A 26053-nucleotide genomic window follows, 5' to 3' on the forward strand; every position below is an offset into this window, starting at 1 on the left:
GATTTGTTCCAGCTACCAGATGCAAAGTGACATTCTTCCTTGTTGCACTTTTAGGTACTTCAGCTTACCATGTGATCTGTATTCCTTTCTATAGAACTTGTCAGAAGCCAGGGTTGTAAATCTACTTTTCCAATGATTATGAATAGCCTCGAGTCCTACAAGAAGTTGCCCACTGTAGCGCTAAAAGAATGAGAAACTGATTTCTTTGAGCATCTAATATCAGTGAGCAAGGTTCCATTATATGTACATGAAACAGATTTAGCTCCTACTATCATTTTCAGGGAGAAGCCTTTATGCTATAGGATTTTTAGGCTGAGGGACCATCTTTATAATACTGTTACCACCGTTAGCATTGCTTATGAAATAAAAGGTGAAACTTTCTTCAGAAAAGCTCTGAAGCAGGGAGGTCTGGCTGAGCCACTGGCGGCTGCGGGGGCAGATAAAACTGGAAAGAACTTCAAGAGTGGGGCATTCCCCTGTTGCCAGTGAACGACAGGTCTGATTCTACCCCAAAGCTAAAAGCAGACTGAAATACATCTGCAGAGTTTAAGATTAAAAGAACTATTTATTACACATCTAAATGTGGAGAGACACGAGGACCCTTAAAATTATACCTGCAGAATATTTTTAACTTTTTTACCTGTATAACACACACACAACCTTAGATTATTAAAACAGAAAAATGTTAGAAATGTAATTAGCTTTTTACTATTTGTTTACTATTTGCACTAAAGGCAGTTTCCCTTGTTTACAGACAGCACTGCTTTCCGGATCTTATATACTGTCTCAGTGTTTTGGCAGAGGAAATGTTCAATATAAAAATTTCTATTAGGTTTTGTGAAAAAGAAGTATTGTTTCTGGTCTCACTTCATTATTCTATTTATATGTGTACATCTGCCACATTCTTATAGATATGTTGTAATATTTCTTGTGCATCCTGTTTTACTTTTTAATTTCATTATTTCTGAACATTAGTAAAAAACTGTTTAAAAAAGATGTGTATATTGCTTTCTGTTCTTGTTAGTACTGCATAGCCAATAAAGCAAAGGGGGGCTGGATTCTATTCCTTTCATCAGCATCAACAGATTTATTTTAATAAATTCCAAGTCAGTTATACTTGTGCAACCCCATTAAACACAATGGAGTTGCCCAGACATAATTAGGGGCCTAATTTGGCTTGGAGACCCTTTATTATTAGTGACAGTGAACAATGGAAAGAACTCAGTCTGAATAAGATATTATGCTGAGATTCCAGGCTGGCAATTAGAAAAAAATCTTTTTACATTTGAGGACACTTATTATGGGTACATTTGCTTTTTGAGACACTTATTATACAGTAGCGCATCATAGCACAAGCCCCATTGTCTAGCTACTATGCACATACACCCTCAAAAGTTCTTAGTTTAAACAGGCAAGACAATGGAAGTATTCTGCCCATTTTTACATTTGGGAAACTGGAGCACAGAAATTAACCTACCTTTCCCAAGGTCATGCAAGAAGTCTATAGCAAAACCAGGAATTGAACTCAGATCATGAGTCCCAATCTAGTGTCATAATCACAAAGCCATCCTTCCTCATTGAGGCACAGGCACAGAATTCCAGTTAGTGCCATTTTTACCATTTCGTAAGTGGATGATTGCCCTAACTATTCATCAATAATGTTATTTCATCATTCTTAGCTCACATTAAGATGACATACCCATCATGTCTACTTTTCTTAGCAGATAAATCATCTCCAGCTGCAGGTCTCCTCTTTTTCCTTGGAGGCATCACTTTGCTAAAGCAGTCTGATGAACTGCAAGACCGGAGACTTCCTATGGATGGTATTAAAAACAAGGAATAAAAATAGTTTTAGGACAGTGAAATCATGTGCATTTTCCTCAAAAATTAGAGACCGGTGAATTGACTCAAATAAAAGAACTGAAATTTTGAAGTTAAACAAAATTCCCCCATCTCCTTTCAAAATAAAACACCACCCATTTTTATGTGCCACTCTACTTCCTGGTTTCTGTGAAGACTGAAAGCACTGAAAAAATACTACAGGAGCAAAGACCAGTCTCTTCTACTATTTTCAATCTGTCTAGTATAAATAAGGGCCACAATCTGCTTTAGAGCCTCAGAAGCATCCTAATGTTTATTTACTTATCCAAACCAGAACTTTTGAGGTTTACCCATCACTTGTCAAAATAAAGGGCTGGCCCAGTGATTAGAGCACAATACTTTTAATAGACACCCTTGTTTGATTTCTTAACCCAATTTCTTGGCCCAAGAAGAACAGGAAGTGCTCTACAGGGAGAGGCATACTCAACAGCTACTGGGAGGGAGCATCTTTGTCACTTTGCTTTGACTCTCTTAGGAACAAAGACGACTGATCCCAGAGACGGAGTTTTATCCAACCGTCCTTAATTAGAAATAACGACCACAGCACAGAACCCTAAAGAAGTTGTGTATAAAACACAGGATAAAGACCAGCTGGAAGAGTCAGCACAGCTCTGAATAGTATGCAGATAACTTAAAAAGGAAATGGAGAGAAGGCTAAGGGTAAGAAAAGGCAGAGAAGCCAAGTTAAGGTAATTGCAAAGAACTGCAGAACAGGGTAGTCTTCATAGTTAGTCTTTAATTCACCTTCTGTGTAGCTCCTATAGCATCCAAGATAATTCTTAATATATTAAAACCCCATATAATCCTCTAAATATGTTTCACCGCTTGAGGCTTCAGAAAATCCAACCATAAAACTTTACATTTTTAGACATTACAATGGCATAGATTGAAGATAGTTGCCCAACTCTCATTAAAAGGCAATGGAGTTTGGTGCTTAACTGCCTTCTGTGCCATTGAAAATCTCTCCCAAGTGTTCTGAAAGCAATATAAGTAAGGAAGTTCAGATGCACAACTGAGATAACTTCAGAGGATCTATTGTTTGTATTAGATTTTGCACATACATTCTTACACATGATAGCTTCAGATGTACAATTTTTTGTGCTATTAAGTACAGAGTATGGTGTTCAAACTAATTTTGGTTTAGCTGATCGTACTCTCGTACCTATTATCCATTTTGGTCTTGCCCTCCCATCCACATTGTTTTAGAGAGGAACAAGGTAGTTCTCTCCATTTCAGGAATTCTCCCTAACACTACCTACCTGTGATGTTCAAGTCTTCTTCAAACCCCCAGCATTCATGTATCTTTTTTATTCAGGAAAGTACTGATTGGTCAAGCCTATGCTGGAGAGGAGTGCAAAGTGGGAAGAGGTAAAAACAAAAAATCTCATCTATGGAAATATATACAGGTTATGGGTTAGGAAAAAACAAGAAAGAAAACCACAGAAAAGACAAGAAAAATAGAAGGTAATATTGAAAGAAAGGGACAAAAGAAGGTACGCTGCAAATATTAAACATGTTCTCAGGAAGGCTTCCAAAATAATAAATTATTTTACTCTATTGTTTTTAAAAGGAGCTCTAAAATACTGTAAAATTACTGTCTCAGACTTAAAATATACATTAAGGAGCTAGTTAAGCCATAAGAACTCCAAACAGTACATTGCTGGTGTTGTGAGGCAAAAGATTAGAGCCCTAGTGACAGCTATTTGAGAAGAGCAACATACCTTTAAACTGAGTCAAATGCTCCAAAATATACTTCAGTATGCATAATACAAAATGGATTAAAGAAACTATGTCATCTTATTAGTGATAGGTCCATATGAATATATCTGCTGAATTTCATGTACGCAATCTTGAAATGCCTACAAATTATAGAGGCTATAATTTTTTTTAAGGCCTTTTAAATCAAGTTTCTAGAGATTTTGTCAGCAAGTCAATAGACAGATAAACACTTGCACAAACTGAAAGTCTTAAGGTGACAGCAGGACTGACCAGTTGTTTAGAGAAGACAAGAGGCACAGATTTACGGACTCCACCACTCACACACTAGAGCAGTACAAAACAACTTAGTAAACGGAATATGGGTTCTAGGATACCCCTAAATTTTGATGTGACTGCCCAAAATACATGCTAGTACTAAATACAGCCCATGGCCGCTCCTTCCCCTCTAACTGTAGCTTAAAGACAAAGGTGATCAATTGTGGATTTTTTATTTCTAGGTCACTCAGGCAACAATTACTATATATAAAAATAAACATAGAAATATGACTAAAGGCATTTGGGTTTGATATAAAATATATACATTTATATGAAACACAGGGAGGGGCTGCGGGTTCCTAGTAAATTGCCAAAGCAACTGCAGAGATTGCAAAATTCAATAATTAGGATTAAACAAAGACTGACTGGCTAGCCAACTACAAAAGCAATTTCTCCTCCCTTGGTGTTCACACCTCAACTGCTAGAAGAGGGCCTCATCCTCCCTGATTGAACTAACCTCGTTATCCCTAGCGGGATTCTTGCTTGCATATTTATACTGGCCTCTGGAAATTTCCACTACATGCACCTGACAAAGTGAGTATTCACCCATGAAAGCTTATGCTCCAATACGTCTGTTAGTCTACAAGGTGCCACATGACTCTTTGCCAAAATTCAATAAGTTACTTTTCAGAATGTGGATGCTTGGGGCAGGAGAAGCGAGATAATGCTGGCCCTGCAACGGAAGGAGAGGAGAACACTATGTATTCTTATAATTCATAGGTTTCTAGGCCACAATGGACCATTATGGTCATCTTGTCAGACCTCCTGAATGAAAGAGACCAAAGAATTTAACTCAAGAATTCCTGCATCAAGCCCATAACTATCATATTCCGGATAAACTGTTCCAATAGCTTATTACCCTAACTTATTGCACCTTATTCCTAGTTTGCACCTTATTCCTAGTTTGCATTTGTCTATATTCAGATTTATAGCCACTGAGTGAAAGGGAAGAACAGTAGAGGGCACAGAAGATATAAAGTAACTATTTTTTTTAAAAAGAAAGCAAGCAAGATAGACAGACACCTGAAAGAGGAATATATTTTCAAATACTGTTCCAAGAAGTATAAGTCTTCACATACTGCGTATGTTATTTATTTATGATCTGTTTCCATTCTAATTAAATCTTTTGTTGCACTTTTAATTGCTGAATGATGACCTACAAACTAACAAATCACTGTAAAGAAGTATCATTTATTTTAAAAATGATACATTTACACAGCTGTTATTAAATACTTCTTTGTAATGAAAATTCACCAGGAAACAAGATACAGCTATGTTGTGTGCCCATCTGAATGTAAAGCTTGTCAGTTCTTTAAAGGCAAGTTCTAACAGGTTTGTTAGCTCAATATTGGTTTAAAATGAATATTTTCTGCACAGATTTTTCTAGGAGATTATTTTATTTTAAGGTAATTTCTATCTCCAACTTTTCCTGACTAATAATCAGTTACAGGTCTGATCACCTACAAATGTGTACACATAACTCCCACTGTCTTCAACAGAAGTTGCTTTATTTACAGAAAATTTTCTTACATATAACTGCTTCTCTGCAAATATCATTTTGAACGTAGGAAAAGAGCTCCTAGGTCATCAAGTCTGATTCCTTGCCATCACAGGCAACCCCATCATATGATTCTGTTCATAAACATATCCAGCTCCATTTTAACACTAGTTAGGTTGTTTGACTCTTTCCTCCCCACCATTAGAAGTCTGTCCCAGAAACTCTTTCCTCTGAGAGTTAAAAACTGCTCAAGACTGGCAGTTCTTAATGGCTTTTGACACTTAAAGGTAACATTTGCAAGGAAGATACCCCAAATGTCTGTCATGTACCATCACCACCAAAGAACAGCCAACTATTAATGTTGCTTGCCAAATATTTCCTTCAGTTCCTTCACCTGTGCAGGAGGTAAAAGTTCCGAGGGGAAAAAAAAAGCCAACTAAAGATGATCAACCTCGCATCTAAAACACACCCCAGTGAACAATGAAAAACAAGATATGAGATGAAAAAAATGAGAGTGGTAAACCTTTGAACCAAGGGAAAGTGGGCACGCAAAGGAGAATCTGCAAAGGATGTCTTTAGAAAAGCAGAATTACAGATATATAATTTTTACTTTTTCCAGAGATAACATCTGTGCAAATCCCTCATGGAGATCAAGCAACTGGAGGGATGTTCAAAAATAAAATAAAATAAATGCAAAGCTCCAGTGAGCAATAATAACAAAACTAATGCCAATGCTGATAACAAGCAAGGTGTGTTATGTTTTTAAAAATTACATGAGAACACTAAGACACCTACCCAAACATGAGATACAGTTTACAAGTGCAGAATGAGACCACAAGTGCAGGGAAAAAACATGCAAAAGGCCAAAGAAAAATCAGGAATATTCAAAAGACAGTTTAGTTTGGAAGGAGAGAGTTTGAACTTCCCTACATTGGATTCCATGCTCCAGAAAAGTTTCAGACCCCTGCAGATTCGTTTCAGGAGGTCAAATTCAAGCAATAAGAGTGTGTGGAGACAAAATAATATTGTTGTTTTACAGGTGCCTGCAACAGACCCATTGCTAATACGGGGAGTGATGTAGCTTTGCCTTTGATCAAGGAAACTTTGTGCATTTGTCATCTAGTTTTAGGAGAGCCAAATCATAATACAAAACGGACGCTCACATTCATTTAGAGAGAGTGGCTAAAAATCTTGATTTTAAAACATAGCTTAAATTAAAACAACACACTGCTAGTTTACTTTCTTTGCATCTTGGAGTCCTAAATTGCTAAAGTGATTATGTACTTCAACTTAATTGCTAGTATAATTTCAGATTTTACAGACTTATTCAACTAAAGTACTTTCACAGTTAATATTCATCTATGCTGAAAGAGACAAGTCCGGGATATCATTAATATCCTTACTATAAAAACCACCACAAATTCATATGAAACTGATAAGTAAAAAGCCCATGCTATCTTTGCAATCAATTCCAACTAACTTCCAATTGTATATATCATGAAAGCTAAAATGCTTCAGTCAGGTCATACTCTCCTAGTTAGGGTTTGCAGTTTGAATACAATGGAACTTAGGGCCCCAAATCATTCTGGTGCTTTTGCAAATTCCATCCTTAGGAGTATAACTTTAGGCTCCTACTTTTGAAAAATGTGACCTGTGTATATAAAATAATTCACAATAACTTTGTTAATATACTGAATCTCTAAATAACTTTTCATTGTTAACACTGAAGTAATTTAGTTTTGCAGCAACAATGGTGTTATGCTACTAAGAGAAAAGTTCTTAATAAAAATCCAATTTTAACCCCTGCGGCTGCACACAGTTGTGCATATGCTTAACTTTAAGCACAATGTAGTTTCTCTGAAGTCAAGGGACTATTCATGTGAGTAGAGTTACGAACCTGCTTAAGGCCCTGATCCTGGAAATATTAATTTTTCAGTATTTTGTTTTTTGTCTATATCAGATTTGTAAATTTCAAATAAATTTCCCATCTGCAGTGGCATTAAGAAAAGTATTTATAATTTGGTTCATTACAAATGTTAATCTAAAACTACTACAGGGTAAGATTTCCAAATAGCTTTACAAAGCCTCGACCAATGGTTGGAAAAAAAAAAATCAAGGGATTTTAAATCACTCCACCCTAAGGACAGGGTCCACTTAGTAATAGTAATGCCCAGTAGACTGGTCTCAAAAGAAACCAAAAGTTGAATGGACTTAAGGGCTTTGTTTGCTCCAAAGAGTCAAAAGATTCTTGGGTTAATTAAGCATATTGTAAAGAAGGATCTTCTCTCCAGAATGGGCATGCCAGCATGGGAGAATTTTGATGGGTGAAACTCATTAAGGTCACCTCAAACATTACCTAAGAGTGGAATGTCAGAGGAGTTCACAGCACCAATTATAGCCTTATGCAATTTGGGATAAGGTAAATCAAGTCATAACGCCCTGAAACTCTCTCAGCTGCAGTCACTGCCACCCGGAAAGTGACTTTCCATCTAAACTTACGCTCAGAGGAACAGAGTAGTTCAAAAAGAGCTTTCATTAGATTTTTAGAAGCCTCTTTAAACAGGATGTTTCAGAAGTGCCAAAACCCCTAAGAATCTGACAACATGGGGCCACATACACTGGTATAACTTTAACTAGCTCCTGAAAGGCCAAAATAGCTTCTTACATGTACACTTTTTCTCCAGAGAACAAACACTCTTTCAATTGCCTTAAAGACTAGGAAAGATATGCAAGGGATCTACTAAACCTTTTTCCACCAGCACACCCAGAACAGGATGCAAAATATAGCAAATCTATTGGATAGAAGTTACTGGCCCATCTACCACACAGAAGTAACCCTTGTAGACTTCTAGCCAGATTTTAACTCAAAATCAGCTGTCTTGGACAGTTTCTGTGAGAAACGATAAAGGTAGGATTTCTCTATTGTCATGTTCCTCATAGTGGATGTGTATTTTGAAGCAGAAGACTCCTCTAGCTAACATAGGTTCAAATAATAGCTCTCACCACTTTAATTCTCAGCCTGCCCCAACTCAAATGGCTGGAACTATGTAGGCGACAAGGAAACCTGGAGTGTCATAAGTGACACTGGCAGGACTAACCCTGGCTGTGCACAAATCCCCACCACAAAAGCAGCAGCAGCATTAAGGCTTGAGTTTACTGTATTGACTCTCGAGATACAAGTGCTAGCCTGGGAGGAAGAAAAGTTCCAAATGCATCCAGAGTTCCTACCCTTGATGATGCAGAGCAAGAGAATTACCTCAAAATAGGTACTGTGGACTTCTCGGCAGCCATATAAAGGACCAGGAGTGACCAGGCCAAATTACAGAGCATGCTCCAATACCTGAAATCAACCTACCCATTTCCACTTCCAGCTTATGGATACAAGAGGAGGAAATCCTGAGACCTCAATGTGGAGATGGAGTTATGGGTTTTGTCATATACACACTGGGAAGCTTCTGATCCCTCAACATCAACTGCCTCAGCCTCTCATACAGAAGCTTCATTTCATCTGATGAACCACAGCTAGGTATCAACAACTTCAAATGCCAAGGCCCTGAATGCATTCAGGAGCCAACATCTGGTGAAGCCCTTCTCTGCTGATGGTGCAAGGCACTTCAGTGGTGAAGCGATCCCATTAGGCTTACCAGGGAGGGTGGAAGACAGGTCTGCTCTGAATCTTAGCACTCTGCAGTCCTGGCCAACTCAGCCCTGAGCTTCAAGAGTTTGCCTTTTTAATTGCTCAATGTTGACCATACACTGGGCTTACAAGAATCTTCCTGGGGTGTCTCGAGAATTTACAGGCACTCCCTACTTTTCTTCAGTGCTCAAGATGACATCTGCAAACAGAACTAACACTTCTGAAGCAGATAACATAACAAACATTAAGGCACTATTCTACTACATGATCAAGGTGTGAAGCCACTAAGTGATTCTCTTTAAAGAGAAAGGGACTGTGTATCAAAGACAGCACCAGCTCAATAGAAACAAGCACTAATGCAGGCACCAAAAACTGTAAGACATCAAGCCACTTAAGAAAACGTTGGTGCCAGTTAACAGAGAACAACGTCACAACTATGCCAGGCCTTTAAAACAAACCGCTCATGAATTCAAAGAACTCTACTGGACCCAGATAGAAGACAGGGTTAGAACCAAAAAATGGTACCCATCAAACATCACTGGAATATGGAGAAGAACTCGAACAACACAGAGAGAGGTTCAGGTCTCTGTAAGCAAGATTCCTTCCTCAATCCCAGTCAAGAAAAAGCTTATGGAGTGTTTGAAGTGCAGTAAGGGGTACCACATAATGGCCAGTGGGGGCCTGAGTTGTGCTCTATTCCCACTACAGCTCACAAGAGTCCAAACACCTTAACTGCAAGGGAGATTCCGCTAGTCTTGTGCTCAGTACCTATATCCCAGAAGCAAGAGTCGTGTATATATAGAGTCTAGCGCAGAGGTGCTCACAACAAAATTTTTAGCAGCTTCAGAGTGCAGCCACCAACTCTTGCTGGTGGCCACTCTGACAATTTTTCCTAAAATACTTAATTAACTTTAGGAAAAACAAATAAATATGCACATATACATGTCCAAATCATTGTAATTGGTTTATGTAGGGTTTTTTGCAATAATAAAATAATGTATAGTTGTTTCTATTCTTTACTGGACCTAAACAGACTAGAAATACAAATACGGTGCTTTGCATGTTCTTGTCTTTTTTTTTTTTTTTAAAGACTTTCCGGGTAATAAGTCTGCTGCTGTGAAAAGTGATACTTGTTTGTTAATATCACTTTTCACAGCTTCCCAACTAGCTATTAAGGCTAAGTCTACACTAAAGGCCTTACAGTTGCACAGTTATACAGCTGCAGCTGTGCCGCTGTAAGGTCTCCTGTATAGCTGCTCTATGCTGGTGTGAGAAGCTCCCCAGCTGGCATAATTAAACCACCCCCAATGAGTGGTGGTAGCTATGTTGGCGGGAGAGCATCTCCTGCCAACATACCGCTGTCCACACCAGTGCTTCTGTCTGTGAAACTTTTGTTGGCCAGGGTTATTTTGTTCACACCGACTGACAAAAGTGCTAGTGTAGACATGGCCTTAGTCTGCTGTGAAAAGTGATATTAACAAACATACAAATATCGCTTTTCACAGCAGACTTACTCAGTCCTGGCATACCAGGATACAAATTAAGCCCTGAAGGGTGAGATGGGTAGGGAGGCAGCAGGGCCAAGGATGTTAGGGGGGAATGAATGGAGGCCTAGGGGAGGCAGCGGGGGGCTGGGGTGATGGCGGGGCAGTGAGCCCGGGGCCAGAGCCCACTGCCACATGGCCAGGGCTGGAGCCCACCGCTGTGCAGCTGGTGGACAGAGCCCGAAGCCTTGAGCCCAGAGACAGATCCCAGAGCCTGGAGATGGAGCCTGAAGCCCTGTAGCTGGAACCTGCCTCCCGCCATCCCAGGACTGAAGCCTGACTCCACCACCCCCAGGAAGGTGGGGAACTCACTGGCTGCTTGACCCTTCAGTGTTTGTGTCTCCAGAGGGGACAAGCTCAAACCCTGCTAGCTGCCCCAAGGGAGGGACTGCTGCTCGCCCCACCACCCCCACAATCACCACCCAGGAGGCCGTAGCCACAAGAAAAACCCCTGGGGGCCACATGTGGCCACTGTAGGCGCATTTAAGAAACATTGGTCTAGCGAATTCCTGTTATGAAATAGCAGTAAAACGGCAGATGTCATTGAACATACAGGAACCAATCACAGTTGGAGAAATTAGAAGCACAACTGTTTTTCCAAACACTGCTTTTGAAAACAAACTGTTTTTATTATTTTCTAGTAGATATTCCCCTTTTAGCCATTTAACATATTAGAACTAATCATTTTAGTTAGTTTTCTTTTAGAATGCATGCTTAAATTCCTACAATATATTTCAATTAAGTAATTATCAAGTACCTGTCTGGTGATCGTCTTGACCAACGTCTTCTGTCAGATTCTGTAAGTAAGACATTTTCATCAATGCAGTTAAGGAATATGGTATCCTTTATAATATAAAGCTCTATAACAGTGTTTTCAACTGTCACTTGATATAGTACTCCAAATAATTTTCATTACCACAGAAGCACTAGCAACTGCAACAGCTGAGGCTGCACAATGGTTTCCATTCTAACCCAGTTTTCAGTTCTTAATTTTCTGAAGCATTACACTTATGAGCTGAAATTTTCCAGGGGAGGAATCTACCCAGGAGTGCTCTTTTTAAAATATTTGAAAGCTTGAGCAAAAACTGATCAGCTATTTTGAGAATAAAAGATAGTGAAACACAAATGTGCTCACTGTAGCGGAAAAAAAATTGGCGATGCTATTTTGAACAGCGTTAGTGTTGAAGCAGCTGGCAGCAAAAATTTGAAATTTGGCATGGAAATGGTCTTGAGGAAAAGTACCGTTATATGTTCCCAGGAAAACTAGTTGCGATTTGACTGTGTTATGAACTTTTGAAAAATCATACTCTGAACACACAATACATTTTCCACTAAGCTCATGAAGTGTGCAGCTAGCGGGGGGAAGAGGGGTGTCTCAGACTAACAGTTGCCTACAATGTCCTAAATAAACTTTATTAAATAAGTTAAACCTTAATGAATTACTTTAAATATTTTGGAATTCATTGGATTAAAAATGTAAAAGATCAGCCTCATAAGTTCTAAAAAAAGATATTATGCAGAATGATCAAACAACTCTGTACAAATTTTTAAAGAAAATATGCTGGCTTCCTTGCAAAATGGTTGCTACCTAAACAGGAAAATGTGGAAGTATAAAATAGCAAAACTGCCATCCAGGAAATAAACTTGCCCAAACAAAAAATCAATAGGTTCTCCTAAGGTGCTAGCTATTTACACTCATTTATGTAGGAGAGAGATATAACAGACTAAACTTCCTGAAGTACCCTAAATAAATTTAATGAAATTAAACCTTACTGACTTAGTTTTAACATCTTTAGAGTTCATTGTTTCATTAAAAATGCAATTATGAATGTGTTACTGTGGAACTGTGTTTCCATGGGAAAGTTAAATAGGAGAAAGCAGGGGATAATTAGCCAAATTTACTCAGGTTGTAACATCTCCCGAGAAGCCACCTCCACAGAAAGGTCCACATATACTAGTTCAAACTGGTTTCCCCAGAAACCAACAGACCAAAAAAAAAAAGTTTTTTAAATAAATAGCCTGGTTTTAAACTGGCTCATGGCCTTCTTCCTGATCTAGCAAATGGACAGGGCCTCTTTTTCCATGGAAGGCCCTAATCCTTAGGATAGGATTGGAAGAACTTGGCCTACTGAGGTCACATAAGACTGGGTGCTTGTTCTGAGCTGAAGCTGTAATAAACTAGTAACTATAAGCAGGGGTGAAAGTAAGTTAGAGGACTTACCGGTACGCCAGATTCCTGAGCAGGGGGCATGGCCTCAACCAGAAGGGGTGTGGCCTCAACCAGAAGGGGCGTGGCCTTAAATCCCTAGGCCCTTTGTATCTTGATTTAAAGGGCCAGGGATCCAGCTGCAGTAGTGGCGGCTGGGAGCCCGGCGCCCTTTAAATCACCCCCGAGCTACCAGCTGCAGAGGCGGCTGGGAACCCCAGGGTTCAGGGACAATTTAAAGTGCCCAGGGCTCCAGTTGCCGCTACCACAGCAGAGCCCTGGGCCCTTTAAATCACTGAGGAGCCCTGGGGGCTCCCGGCTGCCACCGCTACCCCAGAACTCTGGGCTCTGGCAGAGCTTTAAAGGGCCTGGGGCTCCGCTGTGGTAGCAGCTGCCGGAGCCCCGAGCCCTTTAAATCCCCGCCTGAGCCCTGCTGCTGGAGCCCTGGGGTAGCGGCGGCTGGAGCTCCGGGGCCCTTTAAATTCCCGCCAGAGCCCCCCTGCCACCCCTACCCCAGGGCTCAGGCAGTAGGGCTCAGGCGGAGATTTAAAGGACTTGGGGCTCCGGCAGCCGCTACCGCCTTGGCCCTTTAAATCCCCTCCGGAGCCCCGCCAACGCTACCCTAGGGCTTCGGCAGCAGGGCTCAGGCGGGGATTTAAAGAGCTTGGGGCTCCGGCAGCAGCTTCCGCCCCGGCCCTTTAAATCCCCTCCGGAGCCCCACCGCCGCTACCCCAGGGCTTTGGCAGCAGGGCTCGGGGGGGGATTTAAAGGGCTGGGGCAGTAGCGGCGGCTGGAGCTACGGGGCCCTTCAAATCCCCGCCACCGCTACCCCAGGGCTCAGGCAGCAGGACTCAGGTGGGGATGTAAAGGGCCCCGGGGGGGAGGAGGAGGGTAACGGTGGCTGGAGCTCTGCTGCCCGAGCCCTGAGATAGCAGCGGCAGGGATTTAAAGGGCCGGGGCAGTAGCTCCGGGGCCCTTTAAATCCCCACCACAGCCCCTCCGCCTCTACCCCAGGGCTTTAAATTGCCGCCTGGGAAAGCTGATCCCAGTACGGCGCACCGGCTCCTACTGGTACACCGTACCAGGGCGTACCAGCTTACTTTCACCTCTGACTATAAGGAATCTCACTGGGTGAAGGATTGAAGGACGTTTCCTGTCAGAATCCATGCTAATTCTGGTAAGCTTATTATTAGGATGCATGTAGGGTTTTTTTTACTATTTGTAATGTCTTCTCTATACTGTAATTTTTTAGCTAAAAAATAAGTATGCTTGCATGGTAAGTGCTGTGTGGTACCCTGTAACTGTAGCAATTACACCTGTTAACCATCTCTGAAGAGAAAGCAAGCAGGCATCCTTGAGCAAACTGTCTGCACTGAGAAATACACAGTAAAGGCAGGAAACTGTGCAGCCTAAAAACACCCCAGTCAGAAGGGAGAGGGCTCCATGTCACCATTCAAAAGAGGCAAAAGCTGGGGAGCTGAAGCCTGAGAGTGGTGCCCTTACTGGACCACTGAAGGGAAATACAGATGCAGTTACCCTGAACTATGATGTATATGGTTAGTAGTGGAATGCTGCAACCATGTAAATTGCGTAAGTGCCAACAACAGTAAAAGCAAGTACTGCAGGGAAAAAAAGCACAAAGGTCTCAATAGTCTTTTCAGGAAAGGAATAATAAAGAAAAAAACAGGGAAAGTGAATTATAAATAGCTGAAGAAAAATCAGCTGGTTGAGTTAGGCAAAAAAAGGCAGATCAATACTGAGGACCAGATAAAATCACAGCCAATAAATCTGCTATATTCTAATGATCAGTTGAGGAATGATGGTCCAGATTCACAAAGAACCTCCAGCCTGTTGACAGAGGGTCCAGCAGACGGGGTGAATCTTGGAGCCAATGCCCAAAAGAGGGACGAAGTTAGCAATGACAGCAACTGTGCTCCATCTACACCACTGCAACAGGAGTGATGGACAGCTCAACAGCTGGAGCAGAAGAGGGACAGAATGTGTCTGGAAACCCAGCAGCTCGCAGACCAGGGAAGGCAGTGTCAGTCCAAGAAAAAACAGAGGGAGAACCAGCATCAGTAAGAGAAGCACCAGCAACAGCTGGAGGAGAGAGAGAGAGAAGAATAGGGAGCACCAACGTCACTGTGAAATGGAAAGACCATGCTAGCAGAACCAGAGTCCAACAGGTGGAGTTAGCCCTGACAGGTACTTGTACTGGTGAGTGGTATAGACTCCAATCTATTTCCTTGTTTTAGGGAGGAGGATGAAATGGATGTGTTCCTACACATTTTTGAAATAGGATGTAAATTGTATAAGGTGGGAAAGGAGCACATGGTAAGGTACCTGGCTCCACTACTGTCTGGGACAAAGGTCTTGGACATTTTTATCCTAATAGGAAGGGCGGACTATAAAGATTATGAAAGCTGGAAACAAGCTTTGTTACAAGAGTACAGGGAATTCAGAAATAAAGACATGACTTATGCTGATGTTTCAAATCAAATTAATGGTTATGTAAGGACATGGGGAAGTATATGAGAGGGGTACCACTATTCATAGATTCATAGATACTAAGGTCAGAAGGGACCATTCTGATCATCTAGTCCGACCTCCTGCACAGCGCAGGCCACAGAATCTCACCCACCCACTCCTATGAAAAACCTCACCCAGGTCTGAGCTATTGAAGTCCTTAAATCATGGTTCAAAGACTTCAAGGAGCAGAGAAGCCTCCCTCAAGTCAACCATGCCCCATGCTACAGAGGAAGGCGAAAAACCTCCAGGGCCTCTCCAATCTGCCCTGGAGGAAAATTCCTTCCCGACCCCAAATATGGCAATCAGCTAAACCCTGAGCATATGGGCAAGATTCACCAGCCAGATACCCAGGAAAGAATTTTCTATAGTAACTCAGATCCCATCCATCTAATATCCCATCTCAGGGGATTTGGCCTATTTACCCTGAATATTTAAAGATCAATTACTTACCAAAATCCCATTATCCCATCATACCATCTCCTCCATAAACTTATCGAGTAGAATCTTAAAGCCAGATAGATCTTTTGCCCCCACTGCTTCCCTTGGAAGGCTATTCCAAAACTTCACTCCTCTGATGGTTAAAAACCTTCGTCTGATTTCAAGTCTAAACTTCCTGGTGGCCAGTTTATACCCATTTGTTCTTGTGTCCACATTGGTGCTGAGCTGAAATAATTCCTCTCCCTCTCCTGTATTTATCCCTCTGATATATTTATAGAGAGCAATCATATCTCCCCTCAACCTTCTTTTAGTTAGGCTAAACAAGCCAAGCTCTTTAAGTCTCCTTTCATAAGACAAGTTTTCCATTCCTCGGATCATCCTAGTAGCCCTTCTCTGTACCTGCTCCAGTTTGAATTCATCCTTTTTAAACATGGGAGACCAGAACTGCACACAGTATTCTAGGTGAGGTCTCACCAGTGCCTTGTATAACGGTACTAAAACCTCCTTATCCCTACTGGAAATGCCTCTCCTGATGCATCCCAAAACCGCATTAGCTTTTTTCACAGCCATATCACATTGGCAGCTCATAGTCATCCTATGATCAACCAATACTCCAAGGTCCTTCTCCTCTTCCGTTACTTCTAATTGATGCGTCCCCAACTTATAGCTAAAATTCTTGTTATTAATCCCTAAATGCATAACCTTACACTTCTCACTATTAAATTTCATCCTATTACTATTACTCCAGTTTACAAGGTCATCCAGATCCTCCTGTATAATATCCCGATCCTTCTCCGAATTGGCAATACCTCCCAGCTTTGTATCATCTGCAAACTTTATTAGCACACTCCCACTTTTTGTGCCCAGGTCAGTAATAAAAAGATTAAATAAGATTGGTCCCAAAACCGATCCCTGAGGAACTCCACTGGTAACCTCCCTCCAACCTGACAGTTCGCTTTTCAGTAGGACCCGTTGCAGTCTCCCCTTTAACCAATTCCTTATCCACCTTTTGATGTTCATATTGATCCCCATCTTCTCCAATTTAACTAATAATTCCCCATGTGGCACGGTATCAAATGCCTTACTGAAATCTAGGTAAATTAGATCCACTGCATTTCCTTTATCTAAAAAATCTGTTACTTTTTCAAAAAAGGAGATTAGGTTGGTTTGGCACGATCTACCTTTTGTAAAACCATCAATGTAAAACTATCAATGAAGCCTATGAATAATAAATAGGTATACAACAACAATGCTATAAATTCTGGTACCCCAACCTGAAATCATGGTTAACAGACAAAATTCCAGAAATGTAACCAGACCTGGGAAATGGGCTGACCGATATGCAGATAAGTTTTCTATTAAATCCAGGTTGACTAACAGGAAGGGAACAGGATCAGAGGACAGGAATCGGGCCCAAGCGAAGAGCTGCACCCAAGGAGGTGTGTAGCAGGGTGACTACCCCGCTCCTGCCCTGAAGGGGTTAAAGCAGCCCGCGAGAGGGCTGTGAATGGGAAAAGCAGGCTGATTGGGAAAGCAGCCACAACTGTGGCCAGCTTAATCAGGGTCCAGCTGGCCCTTATAAGAGGGCTGTGGGCCAGAAGCACAGACAGACATTCTCTCTAGCTTCCTAGAGAGAGAAGGACCTGGCTAGCTAAGAAAAATACTTAGGGTGGAGCAGTGCTGGGGAAGGGAAGAGGAAGCTCCAGCCGAGCAAACCCCCAGGTTTCTGGCCTAATTAAGGACACACAAAAGGTACTAGCAGGGTACCTGAAGTGGAGCAGTTCTGGGGAAGGGCAGAGGGAGCTGGGGAGCTCCAGCCTAGCAAAGCCCCAGGCTCCAGGCCTAGTGAAAGACCTATGAAAGACTACTGGGGCTGCAGAGGGGCAGCCCAGAGATAAGCAGAGGCAGCTGGTCCAATCCCCCTTGCCGATGATGAGCGGTTCATAGACTGCAGTCTGACCCAGGGAGCAGGGACTAGATGGTGACTGGCAGTGGCCACTGAGGCAAGGTGGGGGTTGAGGGATCCCCTGAGTGGGGAGACTCAGATTGTGGGTTACCGCTGGGGCCGAACCATGACAAGGAGGGCACAGGGGTCCGGGAGGGACACAGGGGCCAGCGGCAGGCGAGACGTCGGCCTGCAGAGGGCACTCCTGGCTGGAAGAGCTCATTCCCAGGAAAACTGACAGGAGATGCCGCACCAGTGAGTCATCTCCCCGCGACAGGGAGGGAAACCGATTCTCAAAAGCCCTGGATCAGGAGGAGAAATGGTGTGCCATAGGTGGCCAGCAGGATCACTTTGCCCGAGAATGCTCACAACACCCACTGAGTGCCACTGCAGTGCTGGGAAAGCCAGCTGCACCTCAACCTCACAGAGGTAGCTGTGTAGCTGAACCTCCAGAGGGAGAAAGTCACACAGCCAGTTTGCCAATGGCATATAATGTTCATGCTAAACCATTGCAAACATGTCTTGCTGCACCTTCAAAGTTGCAAATCCAACCCATCAACAGTAGGAGCAGAAGGTGGTGGTTAATGGAGATAAATTCACTGTATGGAGAGATATGGGGACAGCCAGGATTATACTTTAGTCCCATATAGTGAAGCCCCATCAAATGCTACCATAGTGTGAAACGTGAGTTAAGGTTCCTGGTGTGAATGCCTTCATTCTACTTACAGCACAAATTTCTATACAGACCCAGAAAGTGTAAGGTGGTATTTTCAGATATTCCATATTCTTTGCTTTTAGAAAATGATGTTATAACATTGAAAACAGAAAAAGTAAACGACTCTCTCAGTTAGCCTAAGACAGACGAGAGTATGTAAGCAAAAATGCAAATAGAATAGCTTACAAGGGGAAGAGGGAGTCACATTCCCTGTTAGTGTCCAAAAAGAATCAGGTTGCAACCCCAGCATCTACAAACACCTTAGGAGGAAGGGGATGAGATTACCTGCTGCTTCAAAGAAAGGACAAGACTACTGACTTGAAAAAAAATTCACTGGGCCCCAAACAAAGGAATTAAGCTCTTTGCCAACCCTTCAAAAGGACCCGGAGCAGTATGGAGCAAAATATGGCAGTGTCTCTAGCCAAAAGTAGGGAGACTGAGGCAGCTGCGCCATGCTGCCAAATATATAACATTGACCCCAGGGTGGGAAATGCTGAAGCAAGGTTAAGACAGCTACTTGGGAAATGACAAAGGTAACTGCAGCCAAGAAAGAAAGGGAACATCTTCCCACAGCATCTGACTGCTTGATGGTCTCCTCCAGGTGAGAGAGGAAATTCTGCTCACCTTGACTCAGAGTGTGGGGAACAAAAAGCCACACCAGTGGGGGATCAATACTCCTTCCCCCATCCCCAGAGGAGCTAAGGTGAGCCCAGCAGAGTCTCTGGGTTGCAATCTCAGGGGATGTGGGACAAAGAAAGGAATTTGGCTATGGGAAAGGTCTGACAATACTCCCTGGCCCAACACTTCTGCTGTTAAAAGCAGTGCTTGTTTGAAAGCCACTGCACAAGGAGGCAGCCCTGACATATTCCCTCATGCTCACAAACAGGGAAGAATTAGTAGGGGAAGCAAAAGTGGATGGGAACCTGGGAGGCAATGATCATGAGATGGTCGAGTTCAGAATCCTGACAAAAGGAAGAAAGGAGAGCAGCAGAATACGGATACTATACTTCAATAAAGCAGACTTTGACTCCCTCAGGGAACTGATGGGTAGGATCCCCTGGGAGAATAACATGAGGGGGAAAGGAGTCCAGGAGAGCTGGCTGTATTTTAAAGAATCCTTATTGAGGTTGCAGGAACAAACCATCCTGATGTGTAGAAAGAATAGCAAATATGGCAGGCGACCAGCTTGGCTTAACAGTGAAATCCTTGCTGATCTTAAACACAAAAAAAGAAGTTTACAAGAAGTGGAAGCTTGGACAAATGACCAGGGAGGAGTATAAATATATTGCTCAGGCATGCAGGAGTGAAATCAGGAAGGCCAAATCACAATTGGAGTTGCAACTAGCTAGGGATGTTAAGAGTAACAAGAAGGGTTTCTACAGGTATGTTAGCTACAAGAAGGTGGTCAGGGAAAGTGTGGGCCCCTTACTGAATGAGGGAGGCAACCTAGTGACAGAGGATGTAGAAAAAGCTAATGTACTGAATGCTTTTTTTGCCTCTGTCTTCACAAACAAGGTCAGCTCCCAGATTACTGCACTGGGCAGCACAGCATGGGGAGGAGGTGACCAGCCTTCTGTGGAGAAAGAAGTGGTTCAGGACTATTTAGAAAAGCTGAACGAGCACAAGTCCTATGCGCTGCATCCGAGAGTGCTAAAGGAGTTGGCTGATGTGATTGCAGAGCCATTGGTCATTATCTTTGAAAACTCATGCAATCTGGGGAGATCCCGGATGACTGTAAAAAGGCTAATGTAGTGCCCATCTTTAAAAAAGGGAAGGAGCAGGATCCAGGGAACTACACGCCAGTCAGCCTCACCTCTGTCCCTGGAAAAATCATAGAGCAGGTCCTCAAGGAATCAATTTTGAAGCACTTCAAGGAGAGGAAAGTGATCACAAACAGTCAGCATGGATTCACCAAGGGCAAGTTATGCCTGACTAACCTAATTGCATTCTGTGATGAGATCACTGGCTCTGTGGATGAGGGGAAAGCAGTGGATGTTTTATTCCTTGACTTTAGCAAAGCTTTTGATACGATCTCCCTCAGTATTCTTGCCAGCAAGTTAAAGAAGTATGGGCTGGATGAATGGACTGAAAGGTGGCTAGATCATCGGGCTCAAAGGGTAGTGATCAATAGCTCCATGTCTAGTTGGCAGCCGGTATCAAGCAGAGTGTCCCAAGGGTTGATCCTGGGGCTGGTTTTGTTCAGTATCTTCATTAATGATCTGGAGGATGGCGTGGATTGCACCCTCAGCAAGTTTGCAGATGACACTAAACTGGGAGGAGTGGTAGATATACTCGAGGATAGGGATAGGATACAGAGGGACCTAGACAAATTTGGGCCAAAAGAAATCTGATTAGGTTCAACAAGGACAAGTGTGGAGTCCTGCACTTAGGAAGGAAAAATCCCATGCACGGCTACAGACTAGGGACCGAGTGGCTAGGCGCAGTTCTGCAGAAAAGGACCTAGGGGTTACGGTGGACGAGAAGCTGGATATATGTCAACAGTGTGCCCTTGTTGCCAAGAAGGCTAACTGCATTTTGGGCTGTATAAGTAGGAGCATTGCCAGCAGATCGATTACGTGTTCATTCCCCTCTATTCAGCATTGGTGAGGCCTCATCTGGAGTACTGTGTCCAGTTTTGGGCCCCACACTGCATCCAGCGGAGGGCAACAAAAACGATTAGGGGGCTGGAGCACATGACTTATGAGGAGAGGCTGAGGGAACTGGGATTATTTAGTCTGCAGAAGAGAAGAATGAGGGGGGGATTTGATAGCTGCTTTCAATTACCTGAAAAGGGGGTTCCAAAGAGGATGGATCTAGACTGTTCTCAGTGGTACCATATGACAGAACGAGGAGTAATGGTCTCAAGTTGCAGTGGGGGAGGTTTAGGTTGGATATTCAGAAAAACGTTTTCACTAGGAGGGTGGTGAAGCACCAGAATGGGTTACCTAGGGAGGTGGTGGAATCTCCTTTTTAGAGGTTTTTAAGGCCCAGCTTGACAAAGCTCTGGCTGGGATGATTTAGTTGGGGATTGGCCCTGCTTTGATCAGGGGGTTGAACTAGATGACCTCCTGAGGTCCCTTCTAACCCTGATATTCTATGATTCAATTTTTCCCTTTGAGCCAAAGAATGGTTGTTTGTAATATTCCCATGGGGGTTGGGGAATCTCAATCCAGAACTGAGGCGGCTGACCACTTGGAGAACCAAGAGACATGGGAGATGTAAGTGGGAAACATTAGGTCTCAAGTTTACACCCAAAAGTTGTGGAGCAACAAGAGTAAGAAGGGGCGTGTAAAAGATCAGCCTTATAGATTCTAAAAAAAGAAATTCTGCAAAACGGTTATGCAACGATGCTGTACAAATTTTTGAAGAAAATATGCTGACGTGCTAGCAAAATGTTTGTTACCTACGCAAATTAAACGTGAAATTACAAAAGGTACTAACAAAACTGGCATCCAGGAAATAAATCTGTCCAAGCATTCAGTCCAGGGGTGCCAGAACAGGCTGTGGGGGGCTAAGGGACCATGGCCCTCCCATTTTTCAAAGTAGACGGGCCTGGCCCGTCCACTTTTCGCCATGGGCTTGGCCCCCGGCACCTCCTCTTCCCCCAACCCCACCAAGCTACGGACTCTCCACTTGCCCAGGACAGGGTGGGCCAAGAGCAGCCCTCAGTCTATGCCCCTCCCCCCAGACAAGGCAGATGGAGGGTCCGTGGCTCCCCACATCTGCCAGGGCAGTTCTTACCATAGCCCGGCTGCAGGTCTTCGGTCCCTGAAGCCCTGCCCCTGGCCAGGCCAGAAGCTGGAGCCTGGACCAGGTAAGAGCAGCCTGGGCAGCTGTGGGGAGCCACAGACCTTCCACTTGTCCTGGGTGAAGAGTCTGGGGGGCAAGGACACAGCCTGGGGGCTGCTTTCAGGTTCCTCCCCACCCTGGGCATGTGGAGGCTCCCAAGCCAGGCTCTGGTTTCCAGTTTGGCCAGGGCTTCAGGGGAAATAGGGAGACAAGGGAGGGGCCACAGAGGAGGTGGGGCTTCATGCCCCCCCTTCAGGAAGAATGTGTCGCCCGATTCAGTTAGTGGGTTCCCCTAGGGTGTCAGCCAGCCCTCTAGTTACACCCACTTCTATAGGAGGAAGATATAATGCTCTAAATTTCCTACAATACCTTAAATAAAAGTATTGTATTAAATTAAACCTTAATGAATTCATTTTAACATCTTTGGAGTTCACTGTTTCATTAAAAGTCAATTATGTATGTGTTATTGTGGAATTGTATGTATTTCCATGGGAAGGGTAAACAGGAGAACACCAGGGGATAATTCAGCAAATTCACCAAGATTGTAACATTTTCAGAGAAACCACCTCCCCAGAAAAGTTTATATATACTAGTTGAAACTGCTTTCTCCAGAAATCAACAGACCAAAAAAGGTTTTTAAATAAAATAGCCTGGTTTTAAACTGGCTCATGGCCTTCTTCCTGATCCAGAAAATGGACAGGACCTTGATTTACAGAAAGCCCCAATCCTTAAGTTAGGTTCGGAAGGAGTTGGCCTACTGAGGTCACATAAGACTGGGTGCTTGTTCTGAGCTGAAGCTGTAATAAACTGGTAACCACAAGAAATCTCCTTAGGTGAGGAGATTAAAAAACAGCTCCTGTCAGAATCCATGTTAGGGCTGTGGTTAATTCTGGTAAGCTTATTAGCACCCATTTAGGTTCTTTTACTGTTTTAAATGTTTTCTCTGTAACGCTTTTTACTTTACAAATAAAGTAGGCTTGCACAGAAAGTGCTGTGTGGCACCTTACAATTGCAGCAATTAAAAGTGGTAACCATCCCTAAAAAAAAGCAAGCAGGTGTTCTCGAGCAACCTATCTGTGCTGGGACACGCACAGCGAAGACAGGCATCTGTGCAGCCTAAAAATACTCTGGTCAGAAGGGAGAGAGACATGTGTCTCTATCCAGGAGAAACAACTGGGTAACTGAAAGCCTGACAGTGCATGGACCACTGCGGGAAATACAGGTGCAGTTGCCCTAAACTGTAAGAGTATGGATTCATAAATACTAAGGTCCGAAAGGACAATTCTGATCATATAGTCTGACCTCCTGCACAACACAGGCCACAGAATGTCACCCACCCACTCCTGCAAAAAACCTCTCCTATGTCTCAGCTATTGAAGTCCTCAAATCGTGGTTTAAAGACATCAAGGAGCAGAGAATCCTCCCTCAAGTGACCCGTGTCCCATGCTACAGAGGAAGGCGAAAAACGTCCAGGGCCTCTTCCAATCTGCCCTGGAGGAAAATTCCTTCCCGACCCCAAATATGGCAATCAGCTTGCCTGAGCATATGGGCAAGATTCACCAGCCAGATACTACAGAAAATTCTTTCCTGGGTAACTCAGATCCCACCCAAGTGTGTGGATGGCTAACTATGCTGTGGAAAATACTGAGACTGTTCAGTGAAGGAGGCAAGAATCATCAAAAGCCCATGCCTCATTCTTTATATTGCTCTAAATGGACGGAAGTGTTTACAGTGTGTTTTCCCACATTTGCCGTAAGGAGCCTGACATTGATGAAAACTATAAGCAAAAGGAACAATGCAGTTTTCACACATGCTTCCATGCATACCATAATGTACACATACTGAGACGAGGGCTCCACTGGACACAGCCATATCTTAATTTTGACCTCTTGTGCATACACATGCAACCTTAAGCAATCAAAGCACAAGAAGTGACAGTTAACTGTGAAACCTTAATGTGGACTCCCCAAACCCATTGCCCTCCCACAAGAAAAGAAAAAAAATCTTTTAAGTATAATAATCTAAATATTTCATAGCACAAATAAATTCATTCAAGAGTAAATAACTAGCTGTTAAATACAGAGAAGATTGCAAGTCATTACCAGCCTATTGAGGGTGTGGTAAATCTTGTGAATATTTGCCAGTGTTGATAGATGAGAGTTCAGATGAAAATCTAGAGGAAAAATAAAATTTAGTTTTGTCTCTTATCCTGGTTTAAATTACACTATGGAATATAGCTTTTACTGCTAGAAACCAGATTTTATGTATTCTCTTCTTTTTTAAAAAAACCCACTACCAGACTCTGATGAAAAGTATTCACTCAGGCTTCATAACATCAATAAAAAGCTCTCCCCATCTCTTTGGGGAAAGAGACTGTACAGTTTTTACCGCAGCATGGGAATTAGTAAATGCAACTCATTAAAAGAAATTCTATGTATTTTTATCACACACAGATCTCCTCCATCATAGGAAAACTTAAATTCACTCTACCTCTCCTCTCACTTTCCCATCCAACCCTATGGTAAGTCAATATCCAAAGCATATTCCTTCTAGGAAAATTTGATTAACTATCACAAACGTTACATTTTTAAGTTAGTTTGATTACTATAAATGCAAGTACATATTCTCCAACAAAAGCGATGGGAGACATTTATACAAGACCTATGCTGACTTTTGCCTACAGATACAAGAGGCACAAAGCAGCAATACCTAGCTAAGGAATAAAAACATTAATTTTGCATTTCCTTATTTTTGATGTCTCATTCCAGATTCTTAACCTGAGTTTATATTTATGTTTTTAAAACTCCTCCCCATGCCTAAGGCTCCTTCATGTCTAACACTAAGTCAATGGAATTCTTCCACATATTCAAAGTGTAAAATTCTTGCTAAAAATAAAAATATGCCAAGATCCAAAGCTAGCAAAAGTTAACATTTGTCAGTAGTGAAGCACAGTCAAATGCCAAAGTACATAAGCTGAGAAGCATCCTATTTGGGACTTGGGACTAATGATTTGCAAACATTACCAAATGTAGTGATAAGTAGCTCTATGAACTTAAATGAGACCAAAAATGGTGGTGAACATTTGTACAACACTATCTGAACAGCCCTCTCAGAACAGCCAAAGAGATATCAACCATATAACCAGCATAACCCTCCTGTATAAAAGAATTTTACCTGGAGGATCCACTAATACCTAGGGTGACCAGAGAGCGAGTGTGAAAAATCAGGACTTTTGGGGGGGGGGGGAGCACAGTTGCCTTTATAAGACAAAGCTCCTAATATCAAGACATATGGTCACCCTACTAATACCAGTCATTATATTAAAGCATTTCTGCATAGGAACATTTCATTTGTCTCTCTCCAGCTTCTGAGCAAATAAAATGGTCACAGAAAATAGCAAAAAAATATAATTTCCACACTTCCATCTTTAATATTCCAAAATAGTCTTCAAAATACACAGTCTATGGAAACCAGAGTACATAGGTAAGGTATGTGAGACATTAAAAACTAAGTCTATGTAAAAGTACAGGACAATTCCAATTATTCTCATAAGAGGAACACTGTTGTAAGTGAAAAGGTGTAGTTGAGGGAAGTCCCAACTTTTTAAGAATCTACATTATGCATGGATTTGGAATTCTCTCATAATAGTGGATAAAATAGTGTTTTTAACATTTCAAAGACACAAAGTCATAGTTTTTAATTCAGTACCTTGGCTAGAAGGAATAAGTTTGCTGATCTATAATTCTGTTCCTCACCATACCTAGTATAGCTTAATTCAAGGGCAGTCCACATCTTATTACTATGCTCTATTAACATTACTGGCTAGATTCTCTCTCG

General features: G+C 42.4%; 1 protein-coding gene across 6 annotated transcripts in view; it reads right to left on the minus strand.

Moving 5' to 3' along the window:
- The window catches only part of DCUN1D4 (defective in cullin neddylation 1 domain containing 4), an 86210-nt gene that overhangs the window by 39308 nt on the left and 20849 nt on the right, over positions 1-26053 (minus strand). For 4 of the 6 annotated variants that reach the window (XM_038399194.2, XM_038399195.2, XM_043513863.1 and 1 more), the window contains exons 2-4: positions 24319-24389; positions 11352-11391; positions 1700-1814 (exon numbers count right to left, since the gene is read on the minus strand). In XM_038399194.2, the coding sequence (XP_038255122.1) occupies positions 1700-1814; positions 11352-11391; positions 24319-24389 (226 nt within the window). The remainder of the gene's footprint in view (positions 1-1699; positions 1815-11351; positions 11392-24318; positions 24390-26053) is intronic. The other 2 variants (XM_038399198.2, XM_038399199.2) reach the window with 1 other exon arrangement.

Source organism: Dermochelys coriacea, chromosome 4 (assembly GCF_009764565.3).
Source record: "Dermochelys coriacea isolate rDerCor1 chromosome 4, rDerCor1.pri.v4, whole genome shotgun sequence".
Classification (NCBI taxonomy): Eukaryota; Metazoa; Chordata; order Testudines; family Dermochelyidae; genus Dermochelys; species Dermochelys coriacea.